The following is a 20663-nucleotide window of genomic DNA, read 5'->3' on the forward strand; positions in this document are numbered from 1 at the left end:
AGAACTCTCTAAGCCTGTCCCCAGTGACATGCTTCCTCCAGGATAGCCACACCTTCTAAGACCTCCTAAAACAGCACCACCATCTGGGGACAAAATGTCCAAACACTTGGAGCCTATCGGGGACATTTTCATTCAAACCATCACATGACATGTCAATATCCCTCAGGGCATGGTGTATTGTAGAAGGAAAGGGGATGTATTTGTCTGTGGGCATCATTACTCCCTGGGTGTATCTTCTGGTACACAAATGCAAATTGATCCCCTTTCATTCTTTTTTAAAGATTTATTTATTTTTATTTTATGTGTATGAGTGTTTACCTTCATGTATGTATGTGCACTATACGTACCTTGTGCCCGAGGAGGCCAGAAAAGGGCATCAGATTCCTTGGAACTGGAGTTCAGATGGTTGTTAGCTGCCAGGTGGGTGCTGTGAACTAAGCCTGGGTCCTTTGTAAGAGCAGCCAGTGCTCTTAAGCTGCCGAGCCATCTCCTCAAGCCACTCTTTATTACATTTATTTATCTATTTATTTATCTATCTATTTATTTATTTATTTATTTATTTATTTATTTATTTATTTATTTATGTGTGGGAGGCACATACCACAGTCCATGTGTGGAGTTCAGAGGACAACATGTGGGCTTTGATTCTCTCCTTTCACCACGTGGGTTCTGGAACTCAAACTCAGATTGTTAGACGTGGTGGCCAGTGCCTTACCCACTATAAAATATATTATTTTTATTTTATGTGTATGAGTGTATTGCCTGCATGTAGGTAAGTGCACCCATGTCATGCAATGCCTGTGGAGGACAGAGAGGCTGTCAGATCCCCTGGAACTGGAGTTACGGACAGTTGTTAGCTGCCATGTGAGTGCTGGGATTTGAACCTGGGTCTTCTGCAAGAACTGTCAGTGTTCTTAACCTCTGAGCCCATCTTTCTAGCGCCTCCCCCATCAGTCTTTATATACCCCTTTTTCTTTCTCTGAAGTTCTATCATGGAAAGAATCTTCACTCCTTTTCAAATAAATTTTGTCATTGCTTTTAAGATTATAAAAATGACATATTTACTGTAACTAGAGAGATAATGCTAAGATCTGAAGAGAAAAACTTAATAACCTCTACCTCCCCAAATCCTCTCTCTCCCTATCCCCCTGAAGTAATAACAATTGGGCAATAACCTCATGTATAACTTTGCACATCCCCCATCTTTCATGATCACTGCACACATACACATGCACACACATGCACATGAGGAATCTCCACAGTCAGAAGTGTCTGCAGGGAAGAGATAGTCTTCAATAATGTGAGAAAATGTCAAGACAAAACAAGTCACTCTTAGTTTTCTGTATCCATAAATTTCAAGATCTTCTATTTACATTCTTTAAAATGACAGGGTCTCATGTAGCCCAACTGGCCTTGAACTTGCTATGTAGCTGAAGCTGTTTTTGAATTCCTGATTCTCCTGTTTCATCCTCCCGATTGCAGGGATTATAGGCATAATGCCACCACCCTTGGCCTTTTCTAGCTTTTACATTCCTGAAAAGATATTACCTTAAAATGTAAAAAATAGGACTATTCAAGAGAGCTTAGTGGGTAAAAGAACTTGCTGCACAAGCCAGATGACTTGAGTTTGAGCCCTAGAATCACTGTGGAAGGATAGAACTGATTCTCAAAAGTTGTTCTCTGATCTCCACACACTCTCAGTGGCATGTTTGCACCCACCCCCAACAGGGCCAGGGGGGAGAATAATGAATAAATCAAATTTAAAACGTAGAGAGGCATGAAAGGCACGAAAGCTTCTTCTCCCTTCGGCTTTAGCCCCAGGCGCCTCAGTGGCTGGAGCAGATGGGCAGGGACTTAGCAGTTCAGTATTTATTAGGCACTAAATAGAAACAAATTCTAGCTTCTAATCCTAGGGTAATAGAGAAAACAGTAACAACTTGTATTTTGATTAGAAGCCTAGAATTTACCATCTTCGATTAGCTGAGAAGCTCCAGTCCAATCTGGACCAGCCCAGGGCAGTGTGAGTGGCTCAGGAAATACATAAGGAGATTCAGTAAAGGGTAGCCTCCCAGGGTAAAATACACAGGTAACAGGCTGGAAATCAACTAGAACAATTTTGTTTTTTTAATGACAAAATTTCTTTTTTAAATATTTTATTTATTATTTTATTTTATGTGTATGAGTGTTATGACTGCACATATGTAAGTGCACCCATGTCATGCAATGTCCGCGGAGGACAGAAGAGGCTGTCGGATCCTGTGGAATTGGAGTTACAGAGGGTTGTAAGCTGCCATATGGGTGCTGGGAATTGAACCGGGTCTTCTGCAAGAACAGTCAGTGTTCTTAAGCATTGAGCCATCTCTCCAGCCTCGGCAAAGTTTCTTAATTATGGACTAAATGCTGTGCCAGAGTGCCTGGCATCTGGAGCTGACTGCTAAGATTCTTGCTGCCCTGATGTTCTCTGAGCTGCACTGTGCTGATTTGGGGAGACCTCCTTGGGGAACTGACCTCAGAGGCTGCTTTCAGTGGCACTCAGCCAAGTAGTAAACCAGTAGGATGCAGATTGCCCTGGTAGAGATTAGTCCTTGTACTCCATTTTGGACTGCTCTCAATTTTTTTCATTCATTAGACAGTGCCCCTAGCTTGGGTTGGCCTCCAACTCTATATGTAGATGAGGATGACCTTGAACATCTGATCCTTCTGCCTCCACCTCCTGATTGCTGGGATAGCAGGAAGGCATCATCACAGTTTATGTGGTATTGGGGCTAGACCCCAAGGTCGCATACATGCTAGGCCAGCACTCGACCAACTGAGCTACATCACCAACCTGCTTTTTCCTTCCTTTAGTACATGATTTTTTTGCTCTTTCTACTATCTTTAAGTAATATTTTCTTTACCTGCTTTGTCTCTTAAACTTCCATCTTTCATATTTAAAAAATACTTTATTATTTTCATTTTATGTGTATGAATGTATTGCCTACATGTTTGTAAGTACACCATGTCATTCAATGCCTGTGGAGATCAGAAGAGGGTGTCAGATTCCGTGGAACTAGAGTTATGGGTGGTTGTCAGCTACCATGTGGGTGCTGGGAACTGAACCTGGCTCCTTTGCAAGAACAACCAGTGCTCTTAACCATCTCTGAGCTGTTATAGGTTGGAGCTCGCAAAAAAATCACCAGCACCCCTTTAAGAAAAGTAGCAACGTAAATGTTTATTATTTTGTCCGGCTGGGCTGTCTATCTTGGGAGTAGATGCAGCCCTGATGATTGTCAGGTCAGAGTTTTTATAGGATTACAGAAATATTATTCAAACAGGACACTTGTGAACCAATCAGGTTTGTACAACACAGCAGAACTTTGAATCTATTCGTCAACAACCAATCATTATACAGACAAGTGATACATTCATATAACTTGGCAATCAACTTTGTAATTTTAAAATTAGTCAACTTCCTAGCCAGTCTGATTGGGGTAAGGTGATACCTTAAGGTGGTTTTAATTTGCATTTCTATAATTACTAACAATGTTGAACACTTTTTGAGATGTGTCTTAGCCATCTTTATTTCTTCCATTGAGAACTCTCTGTTTTGATCTTTATCCCATCTTTTAATTGGGTCATTTTATTTCTCACTTCTTTGTTTTTTGAGTTCTTTATATATTCTGTTTCCAATAAGTGAAAAGAGGTTACTGTTAAAATAGCTATTCTGAGCAAGATGGAGTAACTTAGGTTAAGTTGCTAATATAGTTCATGAGCCATCTCTCCAGCCCCTGCCTTTCATATTTTATATCACTTGTTCTCAGTGTTTATTTTTTATCTACTTTATGCTGTTTTATCTTGTGCAATTGTGGTTTTGGTAAGCTCTCTTTTAACCAACTTTATTTCCACAAAATGTTTTATCTGGGTTTAGCAATAAGGCTATAAGGAGATAGACAAGTGCTACCTCAGATGGAAGTTTCAGGAAGAGGATCTTTGATTAAGTGCATAAAAAAGAACAAACATCTATTTACCTCAGACGGAGCACTGACGGATCAAAGAAACGATTCCATCCAAGTCCAGCTTACTGATCTAATGAGTTTGTTGGGGTCAGCTTCATCACTGGAAAGTCCCCCTGCTATGGTGAAGGAACTCATAAAATCTGTGTAGATGGAGCTCCCCTCAGCTAAACTTCCACCTCCCATACACTCTAGCAACTCATGCAATGGGGGTGGGATTATATGCAGCTGGGGTAGGGGGGCAGGAGGGAATGGGGATCTAAGACCTTCCCCTGATTTCTTGAAGGGAATACTAATAGGCTGAGCTTTGTGAGAGTCTCCTGTGGGTAATCAAAGCTGTTCTGATTTCAAGATGGCAATGGCTATATCATGCTGAAAGTATTCTACAAGTCCGTCTTCACCGGCCTAGCTAATTCATCCCTTTCCCAAGGTTATATTTTCTTTCACCAATTCCCTTTGACTTTGTTAGTCTGTAGAACCCTTGGCCTAGGAAAGTAGTATCTACCTCTTCCAGTGACATATGAACTATTACAACTTTCCACGTCATGATTTATGACTGGCTGGGATGGGAGGTCAAGGGCAGGAGGCCAAGGAAAGAGTGCACAGCACAGTGAGAGGCAGGTTTGGTGGGACCGGTAGAGTCATATCTAGCAGTTAGTGTAATCATGTTCGTGATTCTTGAGTGGGTGGGACAGCAAAGTTGTGAATTTGTTTATAATCAAATCTGACAGGAAAGTTCTTACTCAGAGCAACGAAACAGTGAAAACCAAAGCAGGAACCAGCACGGGACATGCAATGAGATTCCTGTGCCACCAGAGGTGCTGCAGTTAATGGTGACGACCAGCATGCTGGGACTGCTGGTTCATTCTGGTTGTCCTACTTCCAGCTGGGGCATCTTCTGAAGTGCAGAATGAAATCCCTTTGTGGAAAAGGGGTTGAGAGATGGTCCCCAGCCAGCTGTAGAGGACACTGGCACCTGGTGCTAGTCTTGGCATGCCTGTGAGGTTTGATTTGAGGGGAAGCTGAAGGACAACCCAGAAGTAGCTTCAAACCTGGGATAGATGCCTGGGTTTCTGTAGACCAGATCACCCAGATTTACGATGGTCGCTGCTGGTGTCTGCCCCACCTAGTCCCCTAGGCCTTAGTAACATATGAAACAAATTTTGTGGTTTTGCCGTGGCAGGCATGCTGTGGGAATACAGACTTTGCAGTAGGTTTGAACAAGGAAAGTCGGGGAAATTGATTAGCTTCTTGGTCTACAGGTGGTATTAGTATCCAAATGATTGCTTGTCAAGAATGGTATACCACATTGAGGGCAGACTTATTGGGGGACAGAACAACTTGCACTGTTGTTCAATGTCAGGAAAGAAATAATAAAGAAAAAATTTTAATATTTTATTTGTCTCCTGTACCCTAGGCTGGCCTCAAACCAACTATGTAGCTGAGGGTGGTCCTATATTCCTGATCCTCCTGACTCTACCTCTCAAGTGCTGAGATTACAGGTGTATAGTACCATGCTGTTGATACAGTGCTGGGGACTGAACCCAGGATTTTGTGTATGCTAGGCCAGTACTTTCACAATTGAGCTACATCCCCAGCTGGAATTTTTGTTGTTGATGATGCTGCCAATTAGGCTCAGAGTCTTGTGCCCTACATCCCCAGCACTATTTAATATTATTCTAAATAATAAGTTTCAATTTTATTTTTGATCTGGACATGGTTTAAATGCGTCCCCTTAAATTCCCCTTGCAGTGGAGACTTTTTCTTATGTGTATGAGTGTTTTGCCTGTGTGTATTTAAGTGCACCATATTTGTGCAATGCCTGTGGAGGCCAGAAGAGGGCATCGTATTCCCTGGAATTGGAGTTATGGATGGCTGTTAGCCATGTGGGTGCTGGGAACTAAGCCTGGGTCATCTCCACAGTGGAGACTACTCCTTGGTATTAGGAGATGATATGGACCTTCAGGAAGGGAACCTTGTCTGAAGTCCTTGAGTTGGAGGACCTGTGCTCTTCAAAGGGACTGAGGTATTTCTATGAGAACATAGTTTGTTCTCTTTACAGGGGTGTTATAAACTCTTGGGTCTTCCCGCCCAGCTTCCTATTTGCCAGTGTGATTCTCCCTCCTGAATATATTCCTGCTGCTCCATCAGTCATAAAGTGGTGCAGCCAAGTGATTCCCTCTCTAGAGCCTGTGGTGTGCTGTTTGAACTTTCAGCATGCAAAACTGTGAAGCTAAACAAACATCTTTTTATAGAAAATCAACCTGCCTCAGGTATTTCACAATAGTATTGAATAACTGATAAATGCCGTATTGATAATTTTATTTTATTTTTTATTTTTAAATTTAATTTAAAAAATCTCCCTGTAGCCCCAGCTGGCCTGGAACTCTCCATATAGACCAGGATGGCCTTGAACCTGGAGATCTGGGTGTTGGATCCCCTGAACTGGAGTTACAGATGTTTGTTAGCTGCCATGTGGGTGCTGGGAACTGAACCTGGGTCCTCAGCAAGAGCAGCCAGTGCTCTTAACCACTGAGCCATCTCTCCAGCTCCCATCTTATTTTTTGAAGGCAGCTGAGTGTTTCATTAGGTGGTATATGGTATCTGAATTCTAAGATCAAGAGAGGAATGTTGGATCCCCTGAACTGGAGTTACAGATGTTTGTTAGCTGCCATGTGGGTGCTGGGAACTGAACCTGGGTCCTCAGCAAGAGCAGCCAGTGCTCTTAACCACTGAGCCATCTCTCCAGCTCCCATCTTATTTTTTGAAGGCAGCTGAGTGTTTCATTAGGTGGTATATGGTATCTGAATTCTAAGATCAAGAGAGGAAGGTGAGTGTTAAGAAAATAGGATAAAGGTGGATGTTGGGATAAGTATAGAAACTAGAAATTTAGCTTCATGGAGATGAGATGAAACTCGTGTATCTGGAGCAGTGTGTGTATAGTTGGGAGGGGCTCAACTTTGCATATTGGTGTTTGTGATCTGCTGAAAACATCACCCATATCCCAGATTTCTTTTTTCAAGGCTTCCATTGGTTGTCTCAAGGTTGGGAACCAGCTCCTAAGCGTGCTTCAGGGAGCTGTTCTTTATCACTCTCAACTGTTGGCCTGACCATGGTGTTAGTGGGAGGAGGCCAGCATGTCTTCTTCCACATTCTTCTGTTTATTGCAGTTCTGAGTCTTGTGTGTATGGTGTGAAGAAGCAGGTCTTGGAGTATGTCTGGGAAGAATGAAAGACCAAGTGAATCTACACAGAGGGGATAGAAGAACAGGGGTTAGTGGCATTTGTGGCTTTATGGGGCCTCAGCCACACTCTAATCTTTTTTTTTTTTTTTTTTTGACAAGGTCTCCCTAGCCCCAGTACACCTGTAACTTACTATGTAGACCAGGCTGGGCTTGGTTTCACTGAGAGCTGCCAGCCTCTGCCTTCTGAGTGCTAGGGCACCCTGTGCCACCCTCTGATCTTATTCATAGGGAGATATTACTCATAGCTAGAGGAATACTTGCTTTCTCCAGTGGTTAGCACTGATCATGTGAGACTGGATGTGCCAGTGGGTGACCCACTGATGATGTTAGTTGCCTACAGGTTTGCCACATATTGGTCACCAGCTACATGGTATTTCCCTGACATACAGACACAAATCACAGAAACTAAGCCAAATATGGTAGCACAGACTTGAGGTGACACCTGGGAGGTAGAGGCAGAAAACCAGGAATTCAAGACCAGCCTTAGCTTCATAGTAAGTTCGAGGCCAGCCTGGGGTATATGGGATCCTATGTCAAGAAACCACAAAACAGCCAGGTGTGGTGATACATGACTTTAATCCTGATACTCAGGAGGCTGAGGCTGGGGATCTCTGTGAGTTCAAGGCTAGTTAGAACTGCATACTGAGACCCTGTTTCAAAAAAAAAAAAAAAGAATGAAATAAAGAAAAGAAACTAAACATAATAAATCATAGAAACTGTGGGTTAACTCTTCCAATTGCAACACAGATGAATCGTTGTTGTTGTTTTTTGTGTGTTTTTTTTTTTTCGGTCTTTTTGAGACAGGGTCTCCCTGTAACCCCAGCTGGCCTGGAACTCCCTATGCAGAACTAGGCTGGCCTTGAATTCACAGAGATCTGCCTGCCTCTGCCTCTTGAGGGCTGGGATTAAAGGCGTGTGCCCCATACCCAGCAAGTCTTCAAAATTTTAACGCGTGTCCCTGAGTAGGTAATTTGAATGACCTATGACATGTAAGCTAGTTACTCCCAGAGTGAATGACAGGACAGAAGGAAGAGGAAAGACAGGGAGGTCAGAGGAAGGAAGGGAGGGAGGAAGGAAGGAGGACTGCCTTTTTAAGACATAGACATTTTGAATATTTTATTTATTATTTTTATTTTATGTGTATACATGTATTGCCTGCATGTAGGTAAGTGCACCTGTGTTGTGAAATGCCCATGGAGGTCAGATGAGGCTGTTAGATCCCCTGGGACTGGAGTTATGGACAGTTGTTAGCTGCCATGTGGGTCCTGGGATTCGAACCCGGGTCTTCTGCAAGAACAGTCAGTGTTCTTAACTGCTGAGCCATCTCTCCAGCCCCAAGACATAGACATTTTTAAAATTGAGACAAAAGGCTGGCTGGATGGCTCAGTGGGTAAAGGTATTTATTGCCAAGTTTTCAAACCAGAGTTATAATCCCTAGAACTCACATGAGAAGGAGAAATTATAAATAGAAGTCTATAATCTGTGTGCTTTCGGGTCTGGCTTCTTAAACGTAACATCATGTTTTCAAAGTTTATCCACATTACAGCTTATCAGCACTTCATTCCTCTTATGTGGTCAAGGACATGGGCCATATAAGTCTATACACACAGTGTGTGGACCATGAAGCATGTTTTGTCCATCCATTCACCAGCTGATGGATACTTGAGGTGTTTTACGTTTTCTTTTTAATTTTGTTTGTTTTCATTTCTTAGTGTTGCCAATAGTTTCTATCAACTGTCTTGATTTTAGCCATCCTCATAGAAAGTTGGATTTCATTGTGGTTTTGACTGTAGTTTATTTTCCTAACAAATATCAATGTTCAATATTTTCTTTTTCTTTCTTTCTTTCTTTCTTTCTTTCTTTCTTTCTTTCTTTCTTTCTTTCTTTCTCTCTCTCTCCCTTCCTTCCTTCCTTCTCTCTTCTTTCTTTCTTTCTTTCTTTTTCTTTCTTTCTTTCTTTCTTTCTTTCTTTCTTTCTTATTTATTGAGACAGGGTCTCCCTGTAGCCCCAGCTGGCCTGGATTCACTATGGAGACCAAGCTGGCCTCGAACTCACAGAGGTCCACCTGCCTCTGCCTCCCAAGTGCTGGGATTAAAGGCGTGTGCCATCACGCTTGGCTTAATATTTTATTTTTTTCTTTTTATTTTTTTATATTTTCTTTATTTTTATTTTTTGTGTATGAGTGTATTGCCTGCATATATGTAAGTGCGCCCATGTTGTGCAGTGCCCTCAGAGGTCAGAAGAGGGTGTCGGGTCCCCTGGAACTGGAGTTACAGACAGTTGCTAGCTGCCATGTTGGGTGCTGGGATTTGAACCCAGGTCCTTTGCAACAGCAGCCAGTGCTCTTAACCACTGAGCCATCTCTCCTGCCCCAATGTTCAATATTTTCAAATGCACTTATTGGCCATTTGTAGATGTGTTTTTTTTTTTCAAAAATATCTGTATAGAGTCTATGTCCATATTAAAATTGGGCCATTTGTTTTTTAATTGTAGTAACAGTTCTTTACTCTAGGTATAACTCATGTATTGCATACATAATTTGAAAATATTTTGTCTTTTCACTTTTGACAGTCTTTTAAAGCACAAATTAATCTCAGTAATGAAGAGGCAGAGGCAGGTGGATCCCTGTGAGACCGAGACCAGCCTGGTCTATATAGTGAGTTCCAGGCCAGCTGAGACTATAGGTACAGGAAGACTCTATCTCAAAAAGATAAACAACAACAACAAACCACACAAAAAAAGAAAACTCCCACAAATTAAAAAATTTCAGTGAAGTCTAATTCATCTATTTTCTTGCTGCTCATGTTTTTGTTTTGTTTTGTTTCCATAGTCCCTGCTAGCCTGGATACATGGATCACAGAGATCTCACAGAGATCTGCTTGCCTTTGCCTCCCAAGGGCTGGAATTAAAGGACACAACTCCTCACCTGGCTTGAAGCTCATGTTTTTGATGTCATATACAAGAATTTACTGCTAAATTCAAAGTCACAAATGTTTGTTCTGAGAGTTTTATGGTTTTGCTCTTCGATTCATTTTGAGTTTTTATTATGTGGTACAAGATAGAGATCTAGCTGCATTATTTTATTTTATTTTTTTTTCCTTTTGAAGTTAGGCTGTCACTATGCTGCCTTGACTGGCCTAGAATTTGTGGCAATACTCATACCTTTGCCTCCCAAGTGCTGGGATTGCAGGTGTGTACTAACAAGCCTGGCTCCCTAATTTCACTTAAAATTTTATGTATTTATTTATTTCTGTTTGTGTTTTGCCTACATGTACATTAGTGTACCTGTGCATGTAGTACCCAAAGAGGCCAGAAGAGAGTGTAAGATCCCCTGGAACTGGAGTTATAGGTTTGTGGGTGCTGGGTACTGGTAGTGTCCAGGTAGCCCAAGCTAACCTTGAACTCTCTGTAGCTGAGACTTGTCTTAAATTCTAGATCCTCCTGCTTCAGCCTTCTGAGTGCTGGCATTACAGACTTGAGCTGCCATGCTAGGCTATAGTAGTTTTTAAAACTGGGATGTATATTTCCTCTAAATTTGTTCATCCTTCTTAAAATTGTGTGGCTTTTCCAAGTCCTTTGCATTTTCATAAGAATTTTAGGACCAGATTATCAATTTTGCAAAGAAAGCAAGATGAATTTTGCTAGAGATTATTGAGTCTTAGTCCAATTTATAGAGTATTATCACCTTAAAGATATTGTTTTCTAATTCATGGATATAGGATTTTTTCTACTTATTGAGGTGTTAATTTCCTTAAATGACCTTTAAAGGCTGTTAGTTTATAAGTTTATATTTGTTTGTAAAATTTGTTTCTAAGAAATTTGTTAATTGATTGATTGATCGATAGATTGTGTGTGTGTGTGTGTGTGTGTGTGTGCATGAATCACTGTGTGCATGTGAAGGTCAGAGGACAAATTACTAGAGTCAGTTCTTTCCTTCTACATGGGTCCCAGAATTGAATTCAGGTCGTCACACTCAGAAGCAAGCACCTTTACCCACTGAGCCATTTTACTAGCCCAAGAATTTGTTTTTTAAATTAAAACATTTTTTGGTGGTGCTGTGGATCAAACAGAAGGCCCTGTGCAAGTCCTTCCAGTTCTTCTAGGCAAGTCCTCTACTGCTGATCCACACACCCAAGCTAGAATTTGTTTCTTTTTTATGTGATCATAGAATTATTTCCTTAATTTAAGTTTTGGACCATTCACTGCTATTGTGTAGAAATGCAACTGACTTTTATCACTTGTTCTTGTATCCTGCAAGTCTCCTCAACTCCTATGTTATCTCTTGTAGTCTTTTTGTGTGATGCCTTTTACGATCTAATCTTGAGAGTCATACAGTATCATGTCTGCCCTGTTCTGTTCACCAGAAACGAATCACTCAATCTAGCCTGTGCTCAAGGGAGGGACACGTAGGTTTCACTTCTGTGTCTTGAAAACTTTCAATTTTGTCGGGTGTGGTGGCGCATGTCTTTAGTCCCAGCACTCAGGAGGCAGAGGCAGGCAGATTTCTGTGAATTCCAGGCTAGCTGGGGCTACAGGGAGATCCTGTTTCTAAAAGACCAAAAAAATTTTCTTTTTAATTAAAATATCTTTTGGGGGCTGGAGAGATGGCTCAGTGGTTAAGAACACTAAGCAGAAGACCCAGGTTTGAATCCCAGCACCCACATGTCAGCTAACAACTGTCTATAACTCCAGTTCCAGGGGATCCGACAGCCTCTTCTGTCCTCTGCAGGCATTGCACGACACAGGTGCACTTACCTACATGCAGGCAATACACGCATACACATAAAATAAATAAAATATTTTAAAAATAACTTTTATCCATTCTTTGACAATTTAATTTCATACATGTAAACAACGAATCTTGTTCAAATTCACCCCAACTTCTCCCTTCCAGTCCCCCAGGAATCCCAAACATGCCATTCTCCAGACCCTTTTATCCTCTCCCCCACACCTTCATGCTGCATCCAGTCCACTGCATCCAGTTAGTGCTGGCAGCTAGGAAGTTGACTGGTCCTGTTGGTTTGATCTTGTGCAGGTCTGATGCGGGTGACCACAGCTGCTACGAGTTCATGAGTGCGATGGCCATGTCCAGAAGACAGCATTTCACAGCACTCCTCCCCATCCTCTGGCTCTTGCATTCTTGCCATCCCCTCTTCCCCAATGCTCCTGGACTTTGGTGGGGGTGTGGGGGTTGATACAGTTGTCCCATTTAGGGCTGAGCACTCAGCAGTCACTTTCTCTCAGCGCTTTCACCAGTGATGAGTCTCTGCCTTAACAGCTGCCCGCTGCAGAAAGGCTTCAGTTGAAGGAGACGTGTCAATTTATGGAAGTTTTAAAGCAATTACACTATGGTATGCTTTATTAATTGTCTGATAACAAATTGCTGTTCCAATTCCTCCTAGAGTCCCATCTGAATCCTAATCCTCTATTCTAGAGGTGTAGGAGAAGATTGAGGCACGAACCTCAAAGTTCCCTTTGAATAAACATTTTATTCTCACATAAGGAAGGTGGTATTGTTGCTGGTGATCTTGTCCGGACCTGGTGTTTCCAGGTTAATAGCATTTTATTTAAAGAACTGACAAAGTGCATACAAATATCAAAGAGGCAAAAAGTTTTATGTAAAGAAACAGTACAAGGGACTGGAGAGATGGCTCAGCATTAAGAGCACTTGCTGCTCTTGCAGAGGGCCCACATTTGATTCCCAACACCCACATGGAGGCTAACAAATGTCTGTAACTCCAGTTCCAGGGGAATCCAATGCCCTCTTCTGATTGCATGACACGGGTGCACCCACCTGTACACAGTCAATACACTCATATACATAAAAATAATAAATATTAAAAAAATAAACAGCACAAGATGTAAAGGACAGCAGGCTACCTGTGCTAGAGTGCTCCAGAGCAGTGAGATATTTGGGACCTCCTTTTATGATCCAGGAGGAGGAGTTAGCTGCTAGGGGTGGCATATGGGTGATTTTCTGTTTTCATTGACAGGCTAGAGTTATATAAGCCTTTCTTCATTATGCCTCTTTCCTCATGATGCATCTGATTTTAATCATATGCACACCTAATCATGCAGACATAAGATGGCAAATAGAGGGTTTTCCATAAAATTTCATTCAAAGGACACAGTTTGTCTTACTACACATGTACCCAAAACTCATTCAGGATGAATCAGCCACTTTCCTCCAGTTACTGAATATGTTCTGGAACATGTTTGAATGGAAACTAACCATGAAAGGGGAGTTACCACAGGGTTGTTAGGGAAGTGTGACTTATTTCACTGTTTGAAGTGGGTTAACTTGCTTGCTTCATGGAAGATCTATATGATGCTGACAGCCAGGCAGACGTTCTGATTCTTCTTCTGATTCTTCTTCAAGTGTTGAAACTTCCTACTACTCTGCCCCAGCTGAACACAGTGATACTTGTGACAACTGATCTTACTAATGATGCTTACTATCAGCTTTATTTCAATCTATTTGGGGGTTTTCAGTGCTGGCCAAGGAGGTGGCCATGGATAGGCTCACATGACCCTGAACTTCATAGCCTGTTTTAGTCTAGATGGCAAGCCCACTATGGGTGGAAGAGCTTGCACAGATGTTCTGTGAGAATAATTTCAGCTGGGTGTTAGGTTACATGCCTGTGATGCCACCCAGGGGTCTTTTCTTGGATCTGTTTCTTCTCCAGGTAAAGAATTAGAAGAGAAGTTTGTAGTCACAGCACACAGCCAAGTTTCATTAAAGCAAAAGTAACACTCCACACAGCACACAAAGAGAGGAGGGGTCCAGACCTGGGACATCATCTATCCCCTTCAATGGAGAGCCTGGGGTTTTATATTATTCAGGTTAGGAGGTGGGGTTGGGTTGGGCTTCTCTTTCTGCCTTTGGTTTAGACAGGGCAGAATGCATGTTTCTAGTTGGTTCACTCATGAAAACAGGAACCTGATTGGGTAAAGCAAGGGTAAGAAGTTTGAAATTCCCGCCAGAGGGAGCCCACCAAAAGGGTCAGTTTAGGACAAAGACCCCGAAGTAGGCCATCTTGATGAAAGTGAAAGTAACTGAAATTCAGTTCAATCTAGTCTGGAGTCTCATTCCCTGACTATCTGCCTAATTTATTTGCCTAACTCTCTTCTAGTCTCTTTCACCTGTAATCCCAATACTCTGGAGGCTAAGGCAGGAAGATTGCTCCTAGTCTGAAGCCACCTTGGGCTATATAGTCAGTTCCGGGCCAGCCTGGGCTATGGTGTGAAACTCTGTCTCAAAAAATAAACAAAAAAGAGAACAAAGGCATAATAATCATAGTAACCTAAATAGTCTCTGGGAATTAAACTTAACATTAAAAATGCTTCTAATTACAAGTAGTAATGGGCTAATAAGTGATTTTTAACTATAAGTGGTTTAAATATATTTGACTATATATGTAAATATATAAAACTGTTGTTTTGGTCTTTTTCAGACAGGGTCTCCCTGTAGCCCCAGCTGGCCTGAAACTTGCTATGTGGACCAGGCTGGTCTTGATCTCACAGAGATCTTTCTGCCTGTCTCTCAAGTGCCACCACGTCTGACTTTTTATTGTTGTTTTGGTTTTTTTTTTTTCATTAATTACATACACCAGTTTCAGAGTTTTTTGTTTGTTTGTTTGTTGTGTGTGTGTGTTTTGTTTTCTTTTGTTAAGGGCCAGGTCTTACTATATAGTTCTGCCTGCCCAGGCACTCACAAGATAGACACAGCTGGCCTCAAGGTTGTGGTGAGCCTTGTTCCCGTGGTGAGCCTTGCTCCTGGGACAAGCTGAGAGCTGACTTCCTGAGAACTGTGGCAGTGTCTGCTCTTCAGGTAGAGAAGCAACTGAAAAGGAGGAAATGGTCCAAAGGGGTTATTACAAGTATCTACCTTATTTGAAGGTTTTTAAAGTCATGAAACGTGGGGCTGGAGAGATGGTTCAGTAGTTAAGAGCACTGGGTGCTCTTCCAGAAGACCCAGGTTCAGTTCCTAGCACCCACAAGGCAGCTAATGAAGATCCTTAACTCCAGTTCCAGAGGATTTGCTGCCCTCTTCTGGTCTCCGTGGGAATTGCATGGCACAGGTGCACGCAGGCAAAACACTCCTATACATAAAAGTAAATAAATAAAAAAAATTAAAGTTCTTAAATGAATTTGCCATCTCTTTCCTCATACATTTAACTTTCTATCAAATAAAACAAAATATGCAAATGTCAAACTGATTGCTTGAAGCTGGGTATGATGTCTAACGCCTGTAACCTCAGCACTTGAAGCTGAGGCAGGAAGACTGTTAGCAGTTCCAGGCCAGCCTGGGTTACAGTATGAGCTCTCGTCTCAGAAAACCTAAAGTAAAAAAAAAAAAAAACTGTCTGAGATTCTAAAGATTGAGAGGAGAAGGACAGAATTACTAGGGGTCTTTGGTAGGTGTTTTTTGTTTTGTTTTTTGATTTTTGTCCTTTTTGAAACAGGGTCTCCCTGTGGCCTGGAACTCACTCTATAGACCATGTTGGCCTCACTCTCACAGAGATCCACCTGCCTCTGCCTCCCGAGTGCTGGGGTTAAGATGTGTGCCACCACACTTAGCTTGGTAGGTGTTTTCAAATGACTTTTACCCTTAGATTCTAACATGCATTCTGAGGTGATGTCAATTTCAGATGAGCACCTACTAAGTATCAGGTACTTGGTGGACAAAACCAACAGGGACACCTTACTCCAGAGATTTTCAGTCTGAGGATGAGAGGGCTTGGCTAGAGAAGTCAGACACTGATCAAAAGGAAAAAAAAAAATCGCACAGGGAGCAGCAGGAAGCTAGCATTTGGGATCAATTCTGTGAAAGGACTCAGTGGTCTTCATGATTTGATCTCACCCATGGAGACTTGGATGGGAGGGGAAGCTTCCATACCATAGAGAGGCTGGGATTTGAAGGAAAGAAAAGCTTCTGTGGCAGAACTGTAGAACTGAAGACAAATCACAGTGGCCCACGTGTCCAGAGGGCTGGGTGGTGTTATAAAATGAACATGGGGAGGTTGGAAGGGGCCCAATTGCGAAAGCCTTGTAGGTTACATTGAATTTCTATTATTTCAATAAAAGCTGGAGTGAACAGATCAGAAACCACTGTCTAATCATTTTCTGTAAATGCTGAACTGATTGAGAGTAAAGTTCCTTGGTATGTTTTGTTTTTCTCCTTTTCTCAAATACAAACTGATGGGACCTCAGGACGAAATCATAAGGAAACTACGGTTAAATGTGGCTCATCCCTCCTCCTCTGACACTTTTAATTTGGTCTTTTATGAGATAGGGTCTCTCTGTAGCCCCAGTTGATCTGGAACTCACTGTAGACTGGAGCTGAGGACCAAACCCAGGGCCTTCCTTGCCCTTGCTAGGCAAGTGCTCTACCACTGAGCTCAATCCCCAACCCCTATTACATATATTTGGGACTGATTTCAGACAGCCTATGTTCAACATCACCTTGGCATCACGTTCTTCTGTGTGTGCATTATTGACCATTCTGTGGCTCCATCTTAATTGCAAACAAAATTACTTACCTGCTTCAATAGTAATAGTATTATGACTACAAGTTAATGTGAATTATGTAAATCTAAAGCATTCAACTAGGTACACAGTAAATGCTTTAAAGTTTATTATTTACTATGTGTACGAGTGTATTGCCTGCATGTATGTGAGTGCACCCATGTCGTGCAATGCCACGGAGGTCAGACGAGGGTGTCGGATTCCCCAGGAACTGGAGTTAAGGACGGGTTCGTAGCCGCCATGTGGGTGCTGGGAATCGAACCCTGGTTCTCTGCAAGAGCACAGTGCTCTTAACCGCTGAGCCATCTCTCCAGCCCGATTATTTATTTTTATACTTGCTAGTGTGGATATATACTTCTGTGCCTAGAGGCCCAAGGTCCACGTGGGAGTCTTTTCTAGATTCACTTTCATTTAAAAAATTTTTAAATTATTTCTATTTTTGTATGTGTGCGTGTGTGTATATTGCCTGCGTGTATGTAAGTGCATCTGTATCATGCAATACCCCTAGAGGTCAGAAGAAGGCATCAAATTCCCCTGGAACTGGAGTCACAGACGCTAGTTAGTGGCCATGTGGGTGCTGGGAACCGAACGCTGGTCCTCTGCAAAAGCAGCCAGGGCTGGTACCCTCTAAGCCATCCCTCCAGCCTCTCAATTTTTATTTTTGAAGTTATCAGTTACGAAAATGGGTAACGTACCCGCATATTTAAAGACAAATCTAACGCAACTCATGCTGATATAACCTATAGAAACACAAGTGCCCTCGATTTTCAGGAGTGTAACGGGATCCAGTTATCTGACGCAACTGTGGATTACAATTTCATGCTCTTCACTGCACGCTTCTTTTTGTGGTTTCCTCACTTCTTCCATTTCTAGCGTCAAAACCCCCTGCATGTAAAACAGATTCTTCGCCACGCTGGTCCAGGTTGCGCGCTCTGGGTGGGAGTAGAGCCAGCAGCCCTCTCGTCGGGTTCCCCGGAGGTTACCGAGAAGCGGCTGGGGGCGTGCCTGAGGCTCGGGCGAGGCGACCGGACTTCCGGCTCAGCTAGGCCTCGCGGCGTCCGCCACCTACAACTAGAACCCGGGTAGCGAAGCCCTAGAACCGGGGGCCGGGTTTCCGGCGCCGCCGCCGTGCAGGGGCGGGGCCACCCCCACGCTGAGGGGCGTGGCCCCAGTCGGCGCGGGAAAGGGCGGTGCGGTCCCGCGCAGGTCGCTCAGGCCAGGCATGGCGGCGCTGGCGGCTGCTGGGAGCGGGGCTCCGGGAGAGGAGGAGACGCCCGGAGGGGAGGCAGCGGCTTCGCAGCCCCAAGCTCCGACGACTGCGCCCGGGGCTCGCCTGTCGAGGCTACCTCTGGCGAGAGTGAAGGCCTTGGTGAAAGCGGACCCTGACGTGACGCTGGCGGGACAGGAAGCCATCTTTATCCTGGCGCGTGCCGCGGTGCGGCGGGAAAGCGGGACTGCCGGGGTCGGGGCGTGGCCTCGTTGGGCGTGGCCTCGTGGGGGCGGGCCCTGCGGCGGGCGGGGGGCGGTCTGCGGGGGGCGGCGAAGAGGGGACTGGGACCTGGCGGGCCCAGGTGTGCCCAGTCCGGGACAGGGAGGCCCCTGTTCCTGAGGAAGAGGCTCCGGTAACTTCAGAGGCTGTCGGAATTTGTTAGCCGCCTGCATCTTCATGAGGGTGCGGACAACAATTTTGCCTCTTCCTGTGGCTCACTCAGAACTTGCAGGCGTCTGGTGAATGAATGGGGTAGGTTTAGAGGTAATGGAGCGTGATGTCCCAGCCTACTGGGAAGAGGAATAGCAGAAGGGCCTTCGCGAAGTCCAGGGCACCGTAGTTTCTAGATCTTCCCTGTGTGCCAGAGCCTTTCTTCACCCTCCGGTCTCCACGTAGAGACAGGATTGCCCACGTCTCTGTGGGCCCTAGTAATCTTGCCTCTACTTGTTTGTGTCACAGGAACTGTTCGTGGAGACCATCGCAAAAGATGCCTATTGCTGTGCTCAACAAGGAAAGAGGAAAACCCTCCAGAGGAGAGATTTGGGTAGAGTCCTCGGGGTACCCCAGTAGACAAGGGAGGGCTGATCTAGACTTTCTGATTGTTGGATTGTGGCAACAGGGAGTTTTATTTTTTGGACTCACTTGTCTAGCTGGCAATCCTTGCAAATGTGTGAGTTTTAAATACTGTTATTTCTCACTCCCTCTTTGTTGCCAAACTTTTCTGATAACTTTCAGAGCAAAGAGAAAATGAATTTATAAACAGGATTGTACAAAATAGGAGTGTAGTGGTTTTTCATACCTCCTTCTTAGTGAACAGTTTTCCTGGGCTTTTCTTTTGTAGAGCAACAGTTAATATATAAGAACTAGTGTAAAAATGAATCTCGGGACATTGATACATATTTTATGTCGTTTGCTTCAATCTGATGTCCTTCACTGCTGTTTTGAGTTAGGTGTTCCTTTACCTGTGTTTCAGATAATGCGATAGAAGCTGTGGATGAATTTGCTTTTCTGGAAGGTGAGTTCTTGATCAGTGCTGATCATTTTCACCTGATGTTTTCCTGTTAAGGATGTGAGTTCATACTTTACAAAAAAAGTTACCTGGTTCTTCTCTGCCTTGAACAGTGCTCTCTACCTCCATTTTGTTGGAAAAAAGAAGCTTGCTGAATCTAGTGAGGTTCATTTTCCATCCTTGGGAGTTAGATTCTAATGAAAAGTTCCTAGCCATAAAGAGGGGGAAATATTAAAAAAAAAAAACCAAAACACATTAGTTGGATTCAGAAGTTTGAGTCCTACATAATCTCTATCCCTTAAAGTATAAATCTTGCCCCCAATCATAACAGTAGAAATTAGAAACAATTCCTGACTTTAAAGACAAGGTCTCTTGAACTCTCACTGTAATAGCTAAGGATGACCTTGAATTCCTATTCTTCCTGTATTCACCTTTCAAATGCTAGTATTAATAGTTGTGTCCCACTGTGCCTTGCTTCAGAATCTCTTCTTGACTAACCTTATTCTTTTCACTCTGTTTTGGTCTCTGAATCATCCTACGTCCCAAATGCTTTTCATATATTCTTATCAAATGCCTTTTTAGATACATTACCAAGGTCAGCTTCAAGTCTAGAGATTTTAGTATTCTCTTTAAGTTGTAGATCTTTGCTTAATCTTTCTTTTCATTTATTTTTCTTGTTAGTTGCCCACTTTGCTCTGTAGCCCAGTGTGTGGTCAGTGTTCAATGTCTGCTTGAAGAGAAAGAATATTCTAGTTGTTATCTGCACTGTCAAGCTGGGATGTTGTGCAGATTTGTTTTCATGTTGAATTGCTTTTGTCTGCACATTTTATCAATTACTGAGAGTTGCCTGCTGAAATCTGCCATGTCTTGAGATTATTTCTATTTCTGGTTCTGGGGCTCCTCTTTATCTTGTAAGACTGTGTGGTTAGGTATGTAGAAGTTTTAATATTCCTGTATTTGTGACTTAGCCTTAGGTCTTTATAGATTGAGTTGTATTTCTAGCTGTACTTTTAGGACTCCCACTTAAAAGGGGGTTCTGAGATGTCCCCATCTGGGTAGATTCTGAGGTTTGACCTCAGCCTTCCAAAATCACAGCCCCTCTTGGCTCTCTCTCAGACTGGCAGATGCCTGTAACTTTGGTAGCTAGGCTCACTTTGTATCCTTGCCCTCTCTAGATTGTAGATTTACTTCTTTTTTTACCCTTTTCAAGTTTTTTTTTTTTTTTTTTGGTTCTGAGATGTCCCCATCTGGGTAGATTCTGAGGTTTGACCTCAGCCTTCCAAAATCACAGCCCCTCTTGGCTCTCTCTCAGACTGGCAGATGCCTGTAACTTTGGTAGCTAGGCTCACTTTGTATCCTTGCCCTCTCTAGATTGTAGATTTACTTCTTTTTTTACCCTTT

General features: G+C 43.0%; 1 protein-coding gene across 1 annotated transcript in view; it reads left to right on the forward strand.

Annotated features, from left to right (window-relative positions):
• The first annotated feature begins 17824 nt into the window (after positions 1 to 17824).
• The window catches only part of Pole4 (DNA polymerase epsilon 4, accessory subunit), an 11336-nt gene continuing 8497 nt past the window's right edge, over positions 17825 to 20663 (forward strand). The window contains exons 1-3 of the mRNA XM_008832731.2: positions 17825 to 18199; positions 18713 to 18797; positions 19227 to 19268. Of these exons, the coding sequence (XP_008830953.1) occupies positions 17987 to 18199; positions 18713 to 18797; positions 19227 to 19268 (340 nt within the window). The 5' untranslated portion in view covers positions 17825 to 17986. The remainder of the gene's footprint in view (positions 18200 to 18712; positions 18798 to 19226; positions 19269 to 20663) is intronic.

This window comes from Nannospalax galili, unplaced genomic scaffold (genome assembly GCF_000622305.1).
Source record: "Nannospalax galili isolate Female #2095 unplaced genomic scaffold, S.galili_v1.0 scaffold1236, whole genome shotgun sequence".
Lineage (NCBI taxonomy): Eukaryota > Metazoa > Chordata > Mammalia > Rodentia > Spalacidae > Nannospalax > Nannospalax galili.